The 19,695-nt window shown below is 33.8% G+C and overlaps 2 protein-coding genes across 3 annotated transcripts; one reads left to right on the top strand and one right to left on the bottom strand.

Moving 5' to 3' along the window:
- The first annotated feature begins 630 nt into the window (after nucleotides 1-630).
- On the top strand, nucleotides 631-6,503 carry LOC143557737 (potassium channel KAT3-like). Its single transcript, XM_077046742.1, has 11 exons — nucleotides 631-831; nucleotides 907-1,122; nucleotides 1,204-1,359; nucleotides 1,470-1,527; nucleotides 1,932-2,249; nucleotides 3,191-3,430; nucleotides 4,374-4,472; nucleotides 4,581-4,613; nucleotides 4,682-4,867; nucleotides 5,617-6,208; nucleotides 6,317-6,503. The coding sequence occupies exons 1-11, from the start codon at nucleotides 659-661 to the stop codon at nucleotides 6,445-6,447; spliced, it is 2,202 nt and encodes a 733-aa protein (XP_076902857.1). The 5' UTR covers nucleotides 631-658; the 3' UTR covers nucleotides 6,448-6,503.
- A 12-nt stretch (nucleotides 6,504-6,515) lies between these two features.
- LOC143557736 (mannosyl-oligosaccharide 1,2-alpha-mannosidase MNS3-like) lies at nucleotides 6,516-12,762 on the bottom strand. Of its 2 annotated transcripts, XM_077046741.1 has the most exons (6): nucleotides 12,676-12,762; nucleotides 10,272-11,161; nucleotides 9,095-9,347; nucleotides 8,008-8,205; nucleotides 7,783-7,931; nucleotides 6,516-7,123 (listed from the first exon to the last, which is right to left on the bottom strand). In XM_077046741.1, exons 1-6 carry the CDS (start codon nucleotides 12,754-12,756, stop codon nucleotides 6,865-6,867), a joined length of 1,830 nt encoding a protein of 609 aa, XP_076902856.1. In that variant the 5' UTR covers nucleotides 12,757-12,762; the 3' UTR covers nucleotides 6,516-6,864. The 2 variants fall into 2 exon arrangements, with proteins under 2 accessions (XP_076902856.1, XP_076902855.1); XM_077046740.1 differs by lacking the exon at nucleotides 12,676-12,762 and having other exon boundaries at nucleotides 10,272-11,431.
- Nucleotides 12,763-19,695: the final 6,933 nt, after the last annotated feature.

Below are 19,695 nucleotides of genomic sequence, written 5' to 3'. Positions count from 1 at the left end.
TACCAAATGTTAGGATGCTTCGACCATTTTGGTTAGTAAAACGAAAAAAAACAAGAACAAAGGTACAAAAAGACGGTAAAGATATCATCATAGGAGTCTATCAAGTTAAGCTATGACGTGGTGTCAAGAGTAAATATCGGAAACTATTACTTTTTAGAATGTTGAGATGAGAGGGGTTAGCCATGGACAACATGTCACCTGAAGGTCATGGGTTTGTGGAAACAATCTGTTGCGTAAATGTATCATAAGAACGCATGCATCATACTCAAGCTAGCGCAAACCACCCCCCCCCCCCAACCCAATCCCAAACCTTTAGAGAGTTGAGATGAGAATCAACTTTAGAAGACAATTCATTGGCCCATAATTAACTTTTGTATCAACACACTGGCATCTTCTTGTATGGTTTATATCTAGAATTTGACATGAAATCACCCCACACCACAACAATTCTAGGACCATTTATTCAACTGCATCATGTCCACCACTTCAATTAATAACCATCATCTTCTCTTTTTCCACCAATAAAAAAGGTCAAAAACCCATGAAAATCTTGTGATCATTTCAGCTGCCACCACTTTTGTAGTAGTATATAAACACCTTCACCAATAACCACACTTTTTAAGTTTTAACCCTTATATCTCTAAGTAGTTGCTACAAAATGTCGTTTTCCAACAACTTGTTAAGATGTATATGTATCGAGGATTGTCAAACGGGAAAGTCTACACACAGTGGCTTCTTCTCGAGCGATCTACTCCCGTCTCTAGGAGCCAATTATAACCGTTCCGTTGCTCTAAGAAAATACACAATCAACCCGTTTGATAGACGCTATAGGTGAGCATACGATAAATCGGTTATAGTAAAGGACACCTTTTTTTTCCACTTTCTAACGTTGTTTTTCTTCGTTAGGGCATGGGAGATGTTTCTGATCATATTAGTCATTTACTCGGCATGGATTTCACCATTTGATTTAGCCTTTCTTGATAAAAAGGAAGGCGCCTTACGAATCTTCGACAACATTGTCAATGGCTTCTTTGCCATTGATATTATTCTAACTTTCTTTGTTGCATATCTCGATAGCAAGACGTATGCCCTTGTTGATGATCACAAGAAAATAGCAGTGAGGTCATTTTATTTTTTTTTTACATTTTGTTCATAAATTCAATGCACATGCTATGCATGACGAAAACGTTGCATTGTGAACAGGTACTTGTCAACATGGTTTATACTCGATGTGTGCTCAACCGTACCATTTCGGTCTCTCATCCTCCTGTGCACAAATAGGAAAAGTGAGATTGGATTCAAATTACTCGGTATGCTTAGATTGTGGCGTCTTAGAAGGGTTAGCTCTTTATTTGCAAGGTATAACATATATTTTATTAATTTTTTGATGACAGAAATTTGCATTATTAGGAAGTAAAGTATACCTAAAAAAACAATAAGTGACAAAATCTCTACATGGTTCAATTCAGGCTTGAAAAGGACATCAGGTTTAACTATTTCTGGGTCAGATGCACCAAGCTGATATCGGTAAGCAACCTAATCTTTTTTACCAAACTTACATAAACAGAGTATGTTCATATTTATACGTTTAATTTTAACCGAACAAACAATCGAACAAGAACAGTATTTTCTTGTTCGTTTTCATTCATTAAGAACATGAACATGTTTGTGGTTGTTTATGTTCGTTCGTCAATAGTATTAACGATTTTTTGACAAACGTAAACAAACTAACACAACTAAGCATAGACACAATCTTTTTCGTTCATATTCATTAGTTTTCAAAATAAATGAATTTCTCGCCGAACAGTTCACAAACTATTCATTGAACGTTAGTTCATTTACCGGCCTAAAAACTAATTATCTAAATGACCATTTTAATCTTTGGATAAATAAATTCTAATTATATTTAGGCTATCTATATTTAAACATAGGTGACTCTCTTCTCGATACACTGTGCGGGATGCTTTCACTACTTAATAGCCGATAGATATCCGGACCCAAATAAAACATGGATAGGTGCAGTTTATCCGAATTTCAAAACTGAAAGCATCTGGGATAGGTATGTAACAGCATTGTATTGGTCAATTGTGACTTTATCAACTACCGGTTATGGGGATCTTCATGCTGAGAATACACAAGAGATGGTGTTTAGCATCTGTTACATGTTATTCAACTTGGGATTAACGGCTTACCTCATTGGGAACATGACAAATCTTGTTGTTCACTGGACGGGAAACACAAGAGATTTTGTAAGTCGTTTGTGTTTTTTGATCTTATATTCAAGATGTTGAAAAGCTATAGTTAATGTTTAGGCACAAGTTATTCATGTCTTAAACGAGTCAACCTGCTCGTGAACTACTCGAGATCGGTTCGTTAAAGCTCGAATCGGCCGAACTTAAACGAACTCGAGCCAAAAATAAGCTTGTTTAGTTGTTTAACAAATGACCCCCGAGCCTGAGCTTCAAAATATCAAGCTTGAGCTGCATGTGAGCTAAACAAGCTAAAGTGGTATGGTACCGGTACACTATATATTACAATGTTTAAAATCAATAATAGTGGTATGGTACCGGTATACGGTATATTTTACAATACTAAAAAATGTTTTATCTCGAATACAACTCTGTATTTAAAAGAATTTATATCGTAATGCTGAGAAGAAAAAATATAATCACAACCGTGTATTTTATTTTCTTTCAACTTGAAGAACACAAGTTATCATAGAAAAAATTACTAAAAACTAGATGGTTTAAAGAGTATATTGTTTATAATACAGCGAATGAAAATGAAACTAAAAAACCTATTATTTATTTGAATATTTAAAATCACTATTCAACTAATAGTGATTTCCCCACAATCCAAGTTTGGTTTTTATTATATGCATAATATATGCAATAATATATATACACACACACACAAATTATAAATGTATAAAATTAAGTAATAAACAATAATCGACCCGAGCTCAAAATCAAGCTAGAAACAGTACTCAAGAGCCAAGCTCAAGGTGAAAAAACTACTCACAAGCCGAACTTGAGAATAGTCAAGCTTAGGCTTGGCTCGTTTACACCCCTACTCTTAACAAAGAAAAAACATTATATATTTATTTTACTGGTATACAAGGATATCAACCTACTGTGATGATATATAACCATTATATTTTACTTATAATGAGTCGAACCTTTGGGTGCAGAGAGATAAAGTAACCGCTGCTTCAGAATTTGCAAAACGGAATCATCTTCCACCACAGATTAGAGAGCAAATACTATCCCACATCTGCCTAGATTACAAAACACGTGGGTTAAAACAGCAAGATACATTAAACTGTCTGCCAAAAGCCATCCGTGCAAGCATATCCCGCCATTTATTTTACCCAGTCGTACAAAAAGTCCATTTGTTTAACGGCATTTCCCACGAGTGCCTTTTTCAGCTGGTAATCTTCTTTTCATTATTCAATAATAATATCAATGCACATTTTTAATAGTTAACTAGGCCTCTAAACGAACCGAACGTTCAGTGTACTGGGAACCGTTCATCAACTATCCGGCAAGAAGTTTGTTTATGTTCATTGATTTAATATATGAACGAACAAACATATAAATTGGATGTGGGCTCAATTGTAGAACACTCACTTTACAAGTGAGAGGTAGGGGGTTCAAACCTCACTATCACCAATTTATATGGGAGATATGAGGGATGACCCTGGCTTGCCAGGGTTCGAATCCTGATCTCACCCGGTTTTATCGGCTCCTCGCTGTCGTGCCATTTGGCGGGCGTGGGGGTCGGGTTTTATCCGGTGAATCCCTCAATAGGTGGACCGCTAGGGGCTCCGTCCGTCCGGACTAGTGGCCGGCTCGGGCTACCTTTAGCCAATGGGGGCCGCGTATGGAGTACCCGGCGTTACTTAGTTGGTCGTTCAAAAAAAAATATATATGAACGAACATGAACAAATTTTCTTGTTCATTTAGTTAAACGAACGAACGTGAACACATGTCTAGTTCATTTATGTCCGTTCGTTTACGTTCATTTATGACCATTAGTTCAAGTGGTTTAAGTGCGTTCGTGACGTCTGTTTATACATTCATTGAAATTTTTTAGACCCACTATAATTAGTCTAGTTTTATTAATTTGTTACTCTCGAAAGATTGATGTTCACGTTTAATTTTAACTGGTGTTCGCTCAGTAATGTTGGTTCACCTATGTTCAGTTATATTCGTTTGTTTATGTTCGTGAACCATTTGTGTATACAGTTAACAAACAAACATAAACAAACATGAAAACACTCATTTTCTAAATGTACGAACACGAACATGTTCCGTTCAGTTCGTTTACAAGTCTATGGTCAATAATGTAGGGTTTTGCTATATTGTGAACAGGTTTCTGAAATGGAAGCAGAGTATTTTCCACCTAAGGAAGTCGTCATTCTACTAAATGAGATTCCAACTAATTTGTGCATACTTGTTACCGGGGCAGTGGTAAGTTAACATAATTAGCTAAATACATAATGCATAGTATCTCAAATCTTCTATTAACTTAAGGAATATGAAATATATATTGGTTGGTAATTTATTTTCCAATGGCAGGATATAATTGCACAAAAAGATGGGCAAGATCAGGTACCGTATTCCTATTGGTCGATTCAGAAACAAGAAAACCACCTTAATTCTGAAACGTTAACTTGCAGATCATAGGAAAGGTTGTGCCGGGAGAGATGTTTGGAGAGACAGGAGTTTTAAACAACACACCTCAGCCATTCACATATCAAACAAGTGAAATTTCTCAGATACTAAGGATGGAAGGTTCAAAGCTACTACGGATTATTCACACAAATACACAAGACGGTTTTATTATCTTGAACAATTTTTACAAGGTATTAATTATGATAACAAAAACAGTGTTCTAACAATAATAATCTAAGTCCTTGAATAAAATGATTTAGGATGTTGTATGAACAGTTAGGTGTGTGCATAGGTCGGTTTTGGACTTAAACCGAACCTAAATTTTAGGTTTTTGAAAACCGCTCGGTTTCGGATTTCAGTTTTCACAACGGGTTCAGTTCAGTTCTACTTCTCGGTCTTATCATTTGGGCTTGAAAATTTTAAGCCGAAAAATTAATGGCACAAATTAATGAAATTTGGGCCTTGAACTTTGGACTTAAATATTTTGCTAAATAATGATTAATTGATTATTAAACATTTGGACCCAAAATTTTTGGGCTACATTATTTATTAATTTCTTACAAATTACTTAAAATCGGTTTTTTTGGTTCCGCTAGGTTCCAACTGATTCGGTTCCGTGTTTTCGGTTTTTGGTTGATAGTAAAACCGAAACCGAACCAAAAAAAATTTTTGAACAAACATTAAACCTAATCGTCGGTTTTTATTGGGTTTTTATTATTTTAGTTTGAGTACATCAGTTATTCCGGTTATGGTTAGCTATTTTGGTTTTGAGCAACTTTCAGCTCCTTCAGCCCATTTGACAATTTCCCTTTTTAGCTAAACTTGTTTACTTGACCCGTTTCAAACGGGTCACAATTGTCAAGTCTAATTTGATGTCATATATCTTTAGTTTATTATGAATCTAAGAAATATGTACACCTTTGTGTTTATCTATTTGCAGAAAATGAAAGGACTATCCATGGAGAATTCTTCTACTGATTTACATAATTATCGGGATGAAAGTCAGGTCACATGGGAATCAAGTGATGTAGAGTATTTAAATACGAGTGATATAAACAAGAAAGAACAAATAAACCATCATATATCAAACAAGAACGAAATGAAAGTCAACATACCAGCAGAGGAAGGTCAAACTGCGCTTCATGTTGCTGTAAACAAAGGCCATTTAGAAATGGTAAGACTTCTTTTAGAAGGAGGAGCAAATGTAAACAAGCCCGATGTACGAGGGTGCACACCAAAATCTCTAGCTAAACAGCAAGAAAACAAAAACATATATGATTTTCTGTTGAGTCATGAAAATAAGAAAAACGAACACAAAATAGAATTTATCGAACATGACACTAGGCACTTACCAAAAACAAACAAGGACCCGTGTTGTTCCACTTCATGCACAGAGCCTACTGATGCAAAAGTTAAGAAACAGATGAAAAGGGTTACCATTCATGCAAGCTTCCAGAAGAACATGCCAGAAAAGAAGCTTCCAAAGCTCATAATCCTACCAGATTCATTAGAAGAATTGTTGATCATTGCAGGTAACCTTAATATAATTAAATCATAAACACGTTTGGGTGACAGTAAACATGCAGCAAAAACATAATGTGTGATACCTCTTCATTACCTTGGGCATTGTGCAACTGCAGGTCAAAAGTTCGGAGGCCAAACTTTTGGAAAAGTTGTGAACTCAGAGGGCGCAGAAGTAGATGATTTGAGTGTTATTCAAGATGATGACCACTTGTTTTTCCTTCCAAATGATCATCAATGTAGGGATTGAATGTCACCTATTGAGCATTAGAAGCAGTATAATATAAATTTAGAGAAATTAGAGCGGGTAGCTTCACGTCTTCAACAAGTTTATATAACTCTTTTAAATCAAAATCAAACAAAAGTGACTAAAATGATGGGATCTTGACAGAAAGTATAACCGACTCAATAATCTTAACTCATTGCCTTCGAAAACAGTTACAACAATATATGTTCTATCTACTCTTTCACTCGGTAAAAATATCACAGATAAACATATGTAATGATAATACACATTTGAAGGTTAAAAATGTATCAAAGGGTTCTTTAGGTTCACAAATGATCAAAATGTTTGTGTAGTTGAGTATCAATATGGTCAAATCCTTCACTGTTTCATAATGTGCTCACTTAAATTCTCTTGGCTATCCTTTGTATAATATAGATGATTTCATTCCTTTTGGTCTTTTGTAATAATAGGAATGGGATGAGCTTCGGTGTTAAACACAAACTCTGTTAACGGGATAACGTTACTGTCACTAAATAATAAATATAAATATTTAAGCGTTTCACCCAAGAAAAACGTTTCCATTTTGTCTCTTCGTCTAGGTGGAATCACGGTGACATCATCAAGAGAACTGTAGCCACCAGAGTCAACCTTTGTGTACTTCTCAAACGCCTCAAAGATTGACCAGCCCCATTCACGATATCTGTAATAATAAAATCCCAAAAAATATATTGATAAATGCTGGAATGACCAGGTATTCAAATTATGATGAACAGACTGTATACGAACCGAACGTTCAGTGAACCATTTATTGGGAAGTCTGTTTATGTTTGAACAAACACAAACAAAAAATTTCGTTCACTTAGTTAACCGAACGAAAATGAAAAGCACATGCCTCATTCGTTCATTTTGTTCATTTATGCTCGTTTGGTAATGCTCGTTCGTTTATTCTCATTTATGCTTGTTAATTTATGTTTGTTTCAGTTTGTTCATACTTATATTCATTAAAAACTTTAGGTGCATCACATTTTAGTCTAATACTATTAATTTTAAGTCCCAACAATAAGATGTTCACGTTTACTTTTATTTGATCTTCAGTTATGTTAGTTCGTTTACGTTCATGAACTTCTCGTTTATATACAGTTAATGAACGAACATCAACAAACATGAACAAGTTAATTTTTTTTTTTAACGAACGAACACGAACAAGAAAACTCTATGTTCTATCGTTCGTTCAGTTTAGGTTAAACAAGCAAACATGAGCAAGAACATGCACTGTTCGTGTTCATTCGGTTCGCTTACAGGCCTAATGGTAAAGTATAATATAAATTTATAATCCCCAGTAAAGGTGTTAAAACGTACTTTGAATCTTCGGTTATACGGTATAGAATAAACAATGATTCTACGGTTTCAGGGCGCAAAAGGTTGTGTCGATCAAGGTCTTTAATAACAATATCATGTACATACTCAGAAGTCTTGTTTCCTCCATCAAGACCGTTCTCGGAATAGCCCTGGTTACAGTATATGCCGAAACATAATATTTAAAAGATAAACTATTGGGAAAAAAGGACAATAAAAACAACAAACCTCAGAATTGAAATTAGCAATCTCGGGAGCCAACCCAGTGGATGTGACAGCATACATCACAAAGCAAGTTTTAGCAAGTTCTTCGGCTAGTTTAAGGTTTTCAAGGTCTTCAAAAGTCAACAAATTATTTTCCATAGCCATTGTCTTGGTCAAACCCTTGGTGGCTCCAAGTGCAAGAGTGCCGGGTAAGAAGCAGACCTGAATATGTGAGATTATTAAATTATTGTACACCTACATAGGCTTGTAAGCAAACTGAATGAACACGAATGGAGCATGTTCATGTTCGTTTGTTTAACTTTAGCCAAACAAATGACAGAACACAAACAGTTAGACGAACAGGAATTTCTGGTTCGTGTTTGTTCGTTAAGAATATGAACATGTTCGTGTTCGTTTATGTTCGTTCGTTAACAGTATAAACGAACGGTTCACGAACGTAAACGAACATAACTGAACATATATGAACGTAACTAAGCTATAAAAAAGACTTAAGAGTAACGTGAAGAGCAATGTGCGGGACCTAAAAAGTTATTAAAAACGTGACTAAGTTGTAATGAGCCAACAAATTTTAAATGAATGTATAAATGAACAAACATAAACTACAAACATAAATAAGCGTAACCAAAAGAACATAAACGAATTTAAATGAATATAAACAAACAAACAAGACATGCTTTCATGTTTGTTTGTTTAACTAAATGAAAAAAAAATTGTTCATGTTCTTTCGTTTGTAAACAAAATAAACAAACACAATCGAAAGAACATAACTGAACTTAGATAAACCAACATAACAGAGGGAACACCGACTAAAAGTAAACATGAACATCAATTTGTTCTAAAAAATAATAAAAGAATGTACACTAACGAACTTAAAACAATGTATACTAATGAGCATGCACGAGCGTTAACGAACGAATGAGACATGTGTTCATGTTCATTCATTTAACTAAATGAACAAAAGTTTTTTTTCATGTTCATTCGTTTATTCGTACATAAACAAACTTCCAGCCGAACAGTTCAGTATCGGTATCTTTACAGATGTAATGGTATTATGTGACAAATGACAACCAGAAGACAATATACAACTCACCAGATGATCCATTTTAGGGCTAAATCCACCATCAAGCCCATCAGGCAACTCGCCAACAAAAACGAGCCCATTAGGCTTTGACTTTTTAACAAGAAGATGCTTGATGCCTTTAACGGCTTCTACATACATGTCATGTAAATATGTCCAATTACTTTGTCTTTGTAGAAGCCACACTTTGATAAGGTATTCATAATAACTGTCACCTCGAGAACCTAATCTTATATTGCTTCCAGAAAATTCACCAGATGATGGGCTGGCAGTTAATAAAAGTCAATATTTTCAGTCAAGGTGTAGCAAAGAAAAGGGCTTGTGGTTGTACAGTAACTGAAACAACCGAAACGGGAATAACTGATGTAATTAGGGCTTGTGGTTGAGCTCAGCTTGTTTAACTTATGAGAGTCAATTTCAGCTCGTTTCCAACTTAATTTCTAAAGATCGGCTCAGCTCATTTATATTTATTAATTAATTTATATATTTAGAACTATTTGCATACATATTTTCATTGTAACTTTTACAACAAAGCATAATATATATTATTTTTATCAGAATTTCTTACAATAATAGTTATTATAAACAAATATATTTAATGTATTAGATATGAAATAACAAATAACTCGTTTGAGCTCGCAAGCAAGCTCGAGCTCCATAAGTGAAGCTCGGGCTCAGGCTCATTAATTAAACGAGCCAATCTCAAGTAGCTCACGAGCGGCTTGGCTCGTTTACACCCCTAGATGTAACTAAACCAAATAACCAAACCCAGTCAAAAACCTACTTTTGGTTTTGCGTTTTTTTTAATCGAATTTTGGGTTTAACTTTCGTTTTGCATTAACCAAATACCAAACCAAACCGAAAAACTGATTTAAAGTAACTTGTAAAAAAATATTAATAAAAGGTGCAATCCAAAAGATTAGATCCAGAATGTGTAATAATCAATAATAATTAAAAAACATAAAAAGGCCCAAAGTTTCACACCCAAATTCATAATTTTGGGCATTTTTCAGCCCAAAATTATTGAGCCCAACCCAAAAATCGAAACCCAACTCATTGTGAAAATGAAAACTGAACGGTTTTCAAAAACCCAAAAACCAAAATTTTGGTTTTTGGTTCGGTTTAAGCCCCAAATCGAACCCTATAGTGCAGTTAAGTTACTACATGAAATTGTTCATAAAGTTCATACCTAATGTAGATGGGAACAAGTCCTTCAGATTTTGGAAGATTCTTCACATGTTCTAGAACCTTCATTGCTTCAAACCCGTACTTCGGATCCCCCGTAACAAAACTAAGATAATTAAGCTCGAGTTGCAAAGTGGTAGCTTCCGAGGTGCTACTGAGTCCATCAGGAGCCGCATGTGCGGTCCGATCATGCAAAACAACATCACTAAACGGAACCGCAGTCGGACTAGCCGTAAAACCAGTTAAAAGCCTATCCGCCAAGTTTTTAGCATTTTCTAAATAAACAGACGGTTTCGGTCCCGCTTTTGTAAAATTTAAACTACTCAGATGATAAGAACTCAAAAGACCACCGACGATACGTATCGTGGTTTCAAATAGATTGACTTGACCTTTATTGGAAATTCGTTCGGGGAGATGGTTTTCGATCCATGAACCCGCTTCTGACACGACATCATCGAGTTTCATTATCATGGCGGTATCTAAAGCATCTACAACAGTAGCCCCGAGACCACCTAAACCGTCAACACCTCGTTTGCTTAATGGCATAAGTTCATCATAACCCATTGCATAGCTTTTGTAACCGGACCACGCATGTATAAACGCGTTTTTAACACTTTCTTGTCTAGCTGTCGATTCAGATCCCATATTTGTTTTATTGATATTATTTACTTCATCAGGAGATAATCTAGGTGGTAGCTGAGGTGGCTTTCTCCAAAACCTTTTAACTCCAATGCCACCATTAGATACATGATTAGTTATAGAATGTATAGGAGTTGTGTGATTGAGCATAATATATGTTAACCCACAGATCATCAATATAGCTAGAAACTTTCCTGTACTACAAGACATACATTCACGCTTCACTTTTTTAGTGAAAAAAGTCTGTAAAATAACCTGCATAAATATAGGGTTACCATTAATAAATGAAACTTTGTAATTTATTACCTCAAACCTATAAGAATCCATATTATCAGATAAATTTATGTGACTAATATCACCGTATTTAGCTTTATACATCACTCAATGCTTATTTAGTATTACATGTTTACACATAATAAAGTATTATCCAATTGTTCCACAAAAGTGAAAGCAAATCTACAATTCAATTTAGAATGATCCTTAGTTTAATTATTAAATATTATATAACATGTGATTGCCTTGCGCTTGAGGCTCCCGCCTCGGTTTCAGGACCTAAATGCTTCAGAGCATCTCACGCTTTAATATATCAAGGATTGATCATTCATGATAATAATAATAATAATCATAGTTATCAAACGCGCTAGGCGCAAGGCACAGAAAAAGTGAAGGCCCAAGAAAAAAAAGCACTTAAATGAAAAAAATTAAAATATATTATGTATTAGAAAAATAATACTATTCTTCATATAAATAAACAAAAGCTATTATATAACATTTAATATCATCTAATTAGTACCAAAGTTCAAAAAGAGTCAAGATTCAAATGTAATTACAAAACTTGAATAACAAAATTTTCAAAAGTAAAGTACCAAAAGTTCAAAAAGTAATAAATAGTAAAGGTTCCAATGTCCATTGGTCTTGACCCGTCATCATTAACAATAGAGATGTCGTCAACTTCAAAAAGTGAGGGCCTAGGAACTAGAAGCGCATATTTTAAACCTTGCCTGGAAAATGGGTCTAGGAACAAGAAGTGAGGGCTTTTACTAACTATGCTTTATACGTCACTCAATGCTTATTTTGTGTTACAAGTTTACAAATATTAATGCATTATCTATCTATTCCAGGAAAGTGAAAGCAAATCTACAATTCAACTTGGATTGATCCTAGGTTTAATTATTAAACATTATATATCGTGTGATTGCCTCACACTTCAAAATCTCGCCCCTCGGTTTTCAGGACCTAAAAGCGCCTCATGCTTTTCATCATTCATGATAATAATCATAATACCAATTCATGTAGCTTACAGCTTACACACCAAATACTTAATTAATACCTACTGCAATTAGAACAAAATACCAGCACCTAAAAAAACTAGGGGTGAACAATAACTGAACTGAAAACCGACAGAACTGAACCAAAATTAATTGATAACCGAAAAGCAGTTATCTGTAACCTACATAAACCAAGCCTAACCAAAACATTCATATTTTCATAATATACTGTTAGCTTTTATACCTCCATTTCATGTATTTATACCTCTATTTCATGTAATTATATCTCCATTTCATGCATCCATTTTATGTAACTGTAAGTAAATATTTTAGCCGAGTTTGACTTAGTTACTAACGGAAACTAACCGAACCGAGCCGTAAACCTAAAAACTAACGGAATCATTGAGTTCAGATAGTCGATGAAACAGTAATTAAACACAAAATTACAATCAAATGCGAAAATTAGGGCAAAATAAGCGGTGAGATCGAGCAGGTAGGTACCTGAAAGAAGGATCGACGACGAAACTTTGCATTATCGTATTGGACATCCTTCATTGAGTACGGCAGTGTTTTGGTTGACATTGAGCTCTAGGGTTTTCGATGATTCCAGATCTATTATATTATGTTAATGTTAATAATAATAATATGGAGGAGGATCTCAAGCTCCAATTACCGGACGATTCTCACTTGATTATTAATATTATTATGCTTATGTCGTGTGCCTTTGCTGCTTGTACTTCAAACAGAGTTGATAGGTATAACATGTGCTAAGGTTCGGTTCGGTTAAGTTCGGGTTGAGGTTATGAACGAAAATAACCGTGACTGATATTAAGTTTAACCCGGACATATTTAGTGCTATTCTTAGGACTCTGACCTTATTGTAAATAATCTAGCCTGGTTTGTTCGGGTCTTACTAGTGTTTGTGAAGAGAAAATGGTTAGACCCGGACCCTTTTATTGGTATTTTTAGGACCCGGGAACCGACTCTATTGTAAATAACCGGGTTTGAACTGTGTCGAGTGTTGCGGGTTTTACCTAGTTTATGCTAACACTTACTTGCTATGACATTTAACAGTTAGAGATGTTTTGGGTTAAACAATGGAATTCGAATGTTCCTTTTAACTAGACTCTCATTGCTCAGGTAAATTTTTGTGTAAAGAAACTCGTATCACCTCTCCAATCTTCTCCTTACTCTCAATTTTAAAACCAAATCAGTTTAAATGGAAACAATCGTTTTACAACTTTTGAGTCATTTTTTATCGAACGGGTTGAACCGGAAATGTGTTATGTGTTATGAATCACTACATAGGCAACATGAATCACCACATAAGCATTATGAGTCACCATTAGGCTATGCGTAGTGGAGTCACCATTAGTCCGTGTGGCGCCCAGACAGCAAGGTGTGAGAATTTGTTTTTGAGGTGTAATGGTGTAGGGGCTACAATAATAAATAATATATATATATAACATATTACTAAAATAATAATATCCTTTTCTTCTTCCACGGCGACAATTAGCCCCCGCCCCTTTTCACCCACATATCGGCGCGGGGGGGGGGGGGGGGTTCCCCCTTCTTCTCGCCCCAATTCGACCCAATCCTCGCCCCATTACGCACGGCTTTATAGGTGTTATGTGGATGAACTCTTTCAAACATGTGTATCTATATCTATACTATATTACAAAAATTTAGAAGGGTAGTTTAAGAACATTTTAATTTTAAGAGTTATACATGTTTTCATGCATGTAGAACAACTAATTTTAAGAATTTAAGAAATTATAATCCCTTGATTGATTTTGTCCCCTTATTGCCGACCAATTTGTTTATTATTATTTTTTAACAAATTTGTATAAATAAGGTCCTATGCCCGTGCATTGCGGCGCGTGGGCTTGTTAGTTTTGTGTCATGTTACTGTGCTTACGAGTATGTGATATACATAATTTTAATCCAACTAAGGGGATGTTTGTCAATTTTACGTTACATCATAAAGACGTCAGACTAATTAAGATATAGTATCAGCATGACTTTGAAACTTAATCATTCAGAGGCCTAATGAGCTATTCCACTTTTTCTCATTATATATAAACATAGATATTACATCAACATAACAGGTAGACGGGCAACAAGAGCTATCAAAATATATCTGTCAAACATACTCTACCTCTGACTGACTAAGAGATAATCTCTTAATGAAATCATTAAAGATTGATAAGTAGCCCCTAAGGCTATGCGTAGTGGAGGGGCTACAATTGGGGGCGAATTGCGCCGTGTGGCGCCCAGTCAGCAAGGGGTAAGAATTTGTTTTTGGGGTGTAATGGTGTAGGGGCTACAACTTGTAATATAATAATAATAATATATGTATATAATATCTATAATATATATAAACGAAGACATAAAAATCCTACGTGTCGTGATGTGGTCGCTCCCCCTTTTTTTAGAGTCACCAGATTTGCTTGATTTTTAAATAGAGGCTTCTCATGCATTTGACCCGAATTCATGGGTATGGGTCTTACCAAACCCAGATATTCCTTAACGGGTTATATTATCTCATTAAATTAAAAATTATTCTCACCAAATTATTTATGTAAAAATCCTATAAAATAGGATATAATAAAAAATAATATCTTATTTATTTTAAAAAAAGATATATATATTATTTAAATTAAAAAACCAAATTGATAGTAAAAAAAATAAACGTGTCTTGGGTTTCATCAAACCGTAAGTATATTATTAACTTTCATAAATATAATTTATAATTAAAAAACCATTTTTATAGTATAAAAAATAAACGGGTCTTGGGTCTCATCAAAACCATATAGCTTTTAAATCGGGTTATAACATCTCATTTATTTGTGAAACAATTTATTATCAAACCATAAGTATATTATTAACTTTCATGCAATAAAAAAATATAAATTAAAAAAATAAATAAATATTAGAACAAACAAATATAAAACAACCCCCATAATACGGGGGATAAAAACTAGTGTGTATATATATATGTATATATAACACACACACATCCATACATGCCGGCCCCACCACCAAACATTTCGCCCCTTCTTGCAGGCGAGGAGAAGACCTCGCCCCCGCCCCATTTCGCCCCCAAAATCGCCCAGGGGCGGTGTTCGCGCCCAAAATCGCCCAAATTGTAGCCCCACTACACATGGCCTAAGTGTATTGTAGAACCTAGTCTTTGGTCCTCTTTAAAGTCTTTCAAAAATTAAAGGGTCCGAAACTATTTTTGTTTTAGTAAGCAAGTAACCCCAACTAACCCAGTATTGTTGTCTTATGGTAAAATTGTTCTTCACAATCTTAGATGTTGCATAATTTTTATGCTTGTTATTTAACGTGCATAAGAATTTTAACAAAATTATTGAGCTACCAAATCTCATCAAATCAACCATACATATTAAGGAGAAGAGTCCAAACTCCAAACCTCTCTTTTACCTCATCTCTGGTTCATTACTGTGGCCATCATTATATTTATGGAAAATTCTCTAAATGACACATTTGAAGATAAAAGAAATTTTAAATGACTCATTAATACTCAATATTCTTAAAATGGACCAATGAATTTGGACTGGAGTGACGGGATTTAAAAGTACTTGAATCTCGCTTGTTTCGTCTAAATTTAAAGTGAATCTCATCTTTCTCGTACAAATTTTAAATAATTTCGTCTTTTCCGTCCAAAATTTTAGAAATATTTTTTTGTCCTTTTCTCTAACACTTTTTTCTCTCTTCTTCAACTTTTTTTTTCTTCTTTGTCTTCATCATCATCATCATCTTTTCTTCTTCATCACCGGCAGTAAAAAGAAAACCATTAACGGAAAACAGTCAAGTTCCAAGATTTCTCGTTGTTTCTCGATAATTATTACTAAGATTTATGTAACAATGATGAAGATGATGAAATTGACGATGAAGCCACTCTGTGTGTATCGAAATCTTTCTCCTCGAACAAGTCGAAAAATAGAAATCGCCGAAGATGATGAATAAAAAGAAGATGATGAAGACTTGTAGGGAATGTAAGTTGTATTGTTGTAACTCTTAAGAGGTGTAAGTAAAGGAAGTGAAGACTTGTATGGTTGATAAGAAATGAGATGATCCGAAAGAGAGAAGGCCATGGGAGTAAGAAATTGTGTGGCTGAAAGTCATTGATTTCATGAATAGTAAGATTTTTTTACCAAAGTAGAGATTGTGGATAAATTATTTATGTTTTCAAAAAAACTATTCATCAAAATTGTAATTTATGTAAAAGAAAAAGTAAAATCATAATTCCTACTCTTTATTATCATGACAACTGCTGATCCACCTCCATCTTGAACTTCGGCGAGTTTTCCGGCCATCAGTACCGGTTAGAAGATGAAAGGGTGGTCGTCTACTACTTTCGGTACACTTCGAAGAAAGAATCCATGTCGGTATATAATCCAAATAATTTCAACATATCTTATAACATTCAATATTCATAACCTTATGTTATTATTGAAATTCAAACAGTAAACATCGTGGAAATATGAGAAAATAGCAAAGATAGGAAGAATTAAATATACCTCAAAAGTGGGTTTATGTAACGATTAAATCATTGGAGGTGGATAGAAATTCAAATCTGAAAAAGAGCAGAGTAGACCCCATATGTGAAAACTCACCGGAGTTGATGGCCGGAAAACCTGCCGGAGTTCAAGATGGAGTGTGGTCAGCAATCACATTTTCACGATTAAGAAAAGTATTATTTTTTTTAAATTTGGAAAAACCCCGTTTTAGTAAATAGTTTTGAAATCACTTATTTTGGTAAATAATTTACCCACAATCCCCATTTTGATAAAAAACTCATTAGTCAGAGCATATGAAAAGTTATTTTTAATATATATATATATATGATGAGTATCATTACAAAACTAATAAATTATTTAAGAACTTAAAGAAACCCTTGAAAACAAACGTTTTTTATAAAAAATTTTGTATGTTAGTGTTATTTGAGTGTAATTTTATCATGTTTTTATATCTATATTTATGATTACAATTTTGAAAATTAATTTTTATACATATTTATGTTTTTTACATATATGTAAATTTGTTAGCACATAAATTTTACACATATGTAAACTTGTTATTAATATATGTAATAAAATTTTTTATATAAAATATGATAAAACGACTCTTAAAGTAATGTTAATGTATAAAAAAAAATTTAAAAATGTTTGGTGGTTAAAAGTTCTTAAGAGTTCTTAACTTTTTTAGAGTTCTTAAATGATACCAACTATATATATATAATTTGTGTTGATGTTTGAGATTTTTAGGATTATGATAGTTTGAGAAGGTGGAACGAAGACTTCTTGGAAATGTTGGTAACAAACTGTCAATAATGTTTGAGGTATTTAATATGATTTCTGGTTTTGGTTGTTAATATTAGATCAGTGATTATGATACAGGTATTGTTTAGATTTTGATTTATGTAAAAACTGGTGCCAAGATAAATTTTTATATAAAACGATGTTCTTCAATCTATCCACCGTGGCTCAGTTAAAACTACTCGGAACTCCATGCATTTAAAGGGGTAAAAACGTAAACGTGTGAAACTTGCTATCCCTATTTGATGGAATTAACTTGCAAATGGTGATTGAATCAGGAAACGCTTTCATTCACTGTATTACAATTTTTATATTATTACATTATTAAAACTATTACTATCGTTGATATTTATATTTGACTTTGTGGCATAGGTTTGAATATGAGAAGAGAGTTTAACTGTGATTAGGCTATATGTAGTGGGTGCCGGTTAGGGGCGATTTTGGGTGACAAAGGGCGTAAACACCGTCCTATGGGTGATATTTGGGCGACTTGGGGCGGGGTGAACTTATCGCCTGAAAGAAGAAGAAGTTTATTATTATTATATTATATATTATTATTATATTACTATTGTGTATATATGTATATGTATATGTATATGTATATATGTTGTGTGTGATATATATATATATATGTATATGTATATATGTTGTGTGTGATATATATATATATATATATATGTATATGTATGTATATATATATATATGTTGTGTGTGTGTATATATGTATATGCAAAATGAATCCTAGAAATAACCCGAACCAACCGAACCACCCATTCTCTCCTTTCGGTCAACACCATGGTTCGCAAAACCAACCGAATGTGAACTTACAATGGAACCCGATGAACCTAAACCAACCGAGCTGTCTGTTTCAATTTCCCGACCCGAACCTAAACATGTACGCCAACCGAGTTATATGTTTTTTTTTATATTTTTAGTTATGTATTTTTTTGTATTTCTTTTTAATTTTAATGCATTTTTATTTAATTATTTGAATAAATTGGTTTTTCTTTAATTAGTTTAATTATAAAAAGAAAATAATAAAAAAAGACACTGTGGGCTCAACTTGTAGCCCCTACACCATTACACCCAAAAAACAAATTTCCACTTCATGCTGACTGGGTGCCACGTGTCACAATTCGCTTCAAATTGTAGCCCCTCCACTACACATGACCTTAATACCAACGGGACCAAACATACTATTGATGAACGGGTGCTTATTTTATCTTAGGGGTTGTATTTAATTCAATAGGAATTTTTCAACTCCTAGCCTAGTATATATAAATAGCATTTAGATGATATTTAGTAATTTTATACCGTTATTGTAAATGTTTTTATCTGTTATTATATAGATTTGTTGGTATTGAGCGGTATATTTAATCTACAGCTCAACCATGATGATTTTTGAGCTATTATGTAAATACGAACAAATGTTAGAACCAGATTGCTGCATTTATGACAGGAGCTCCGAAATTATCAACTTTAAATTAATGGTTCTATCGACCTGTGAATTTTTTTATTACTGGTATGAGTGAAGTGGTCAAGTTTAAGTGCCTAATTTGCCAATAAGAATATGAACATTTGATGAATATGATTTTGTGTTGGATGATTTGTGGTGAAGGATGGTTATGATATTCCTTTATGCATGCTTTTGGTGATGGGAAGGATCATTACATGTTGCATGTGTAAATAAATGGTAAACATTCTTTCATGTGTTTACGTGTGTGTAGTCAACAAGATATATCTATTTACACTTCTATTGCCCGCTTTTTTATCGTATGGTGTAATAAAATAATTAAATATTGGGTTAAACTGGATGTGTTCGGATCAATTCATGAGTATGTGCATGTTTGGGTCGTGTACGGGTTAAATCGTCAACTCACTAACGCGACCCCTTGATGTAACATCCCGAGATTTCTTTGAGTAATATTAAAATATTAATTTCGCCGGAAGAATTAATTTGAGTTAGTAGAATAATAATAATAATAATAATAATAATAATAATAATAATAATAATAATAATAATATAGTATTAAAGATAAAAGGACGGTGGGCTAAAATAGATGGAATTAATTATGGACTAAAGATGAAGATGAGACTAAGGTCTATGGGCTTAGGGAGTATAAATACCCCTTAAACCTGAAATCTTTTCCATCTCCATCATTTCCACACCTTAGCC

This window comes from Bidens hawaiensis, unplaced genomic scaffold, assembly GCF_021521415.1.
Source record: "Bidens hawaiensis isolate Kalapana, Puna unplaced genomic scaffold, B.hawaiensis_p1.1 tig00019096_1, whole genome shotgun sequence".
NCBI classification, from domain to species: domain Eukaryota; kingdom Viridiplantae; phylum Streptophyta; class Magnoliopsida; order Asterales; family Asteraceae; genus Bidens; species Bidens hawaiensis.
The sequence above is the reverse complement of the archived record's forward strand: the minus strand, read 5'-3'. Positions and strand labels throughout refer to the sequence as shown.

Excerpts from the sequence above, each read along its gene's own strand:
- LOC143557737 (XM_077046742.1), top strand. The coding sequence starts at position 659 with ATGTCGTTTTCCAACAACTTGTTAAGATGTATATGTATCGAGGATTGT. Across the intron at positions 1,123-1,203 it reads CACAAGAAAATAGCAGTGAG|GTACTTGTCAACATGGTTTA; the intron begins GTCATTTTATTT and ends CATTGTGAACAG. Across the intron at positions 4,868-5,616 it reads TCTTGAACAATTTTTACAAG|AAAATGAAAGGACTATCCAT; the intron begins GTATTAATTATG and ends ATCTATTTGCAG.
- LOC143557736 (XM_077046740.1), bottom strand. The coding sequence starts at position 11,284 with ATGTATAAAGCTAAATACGGTGATATTAGTCACATAAATTTATCTGAT. Across the intron at positions 9,348-10,271 it reads CTTGTTCCCATCTACATTAG|CCCATCATCTGGTGAATTTT; the intron begins GTATGAACTTTA and ends ATTAACTGCCAG. Across the intron at positions 7,932-8,007 it reads TTGCTAATTTCAATTCTGAG|GGCTATTCCGAGAACGGTCT; the intron begins GTTTGTTGTTTT and ends TACTGTAACCAG.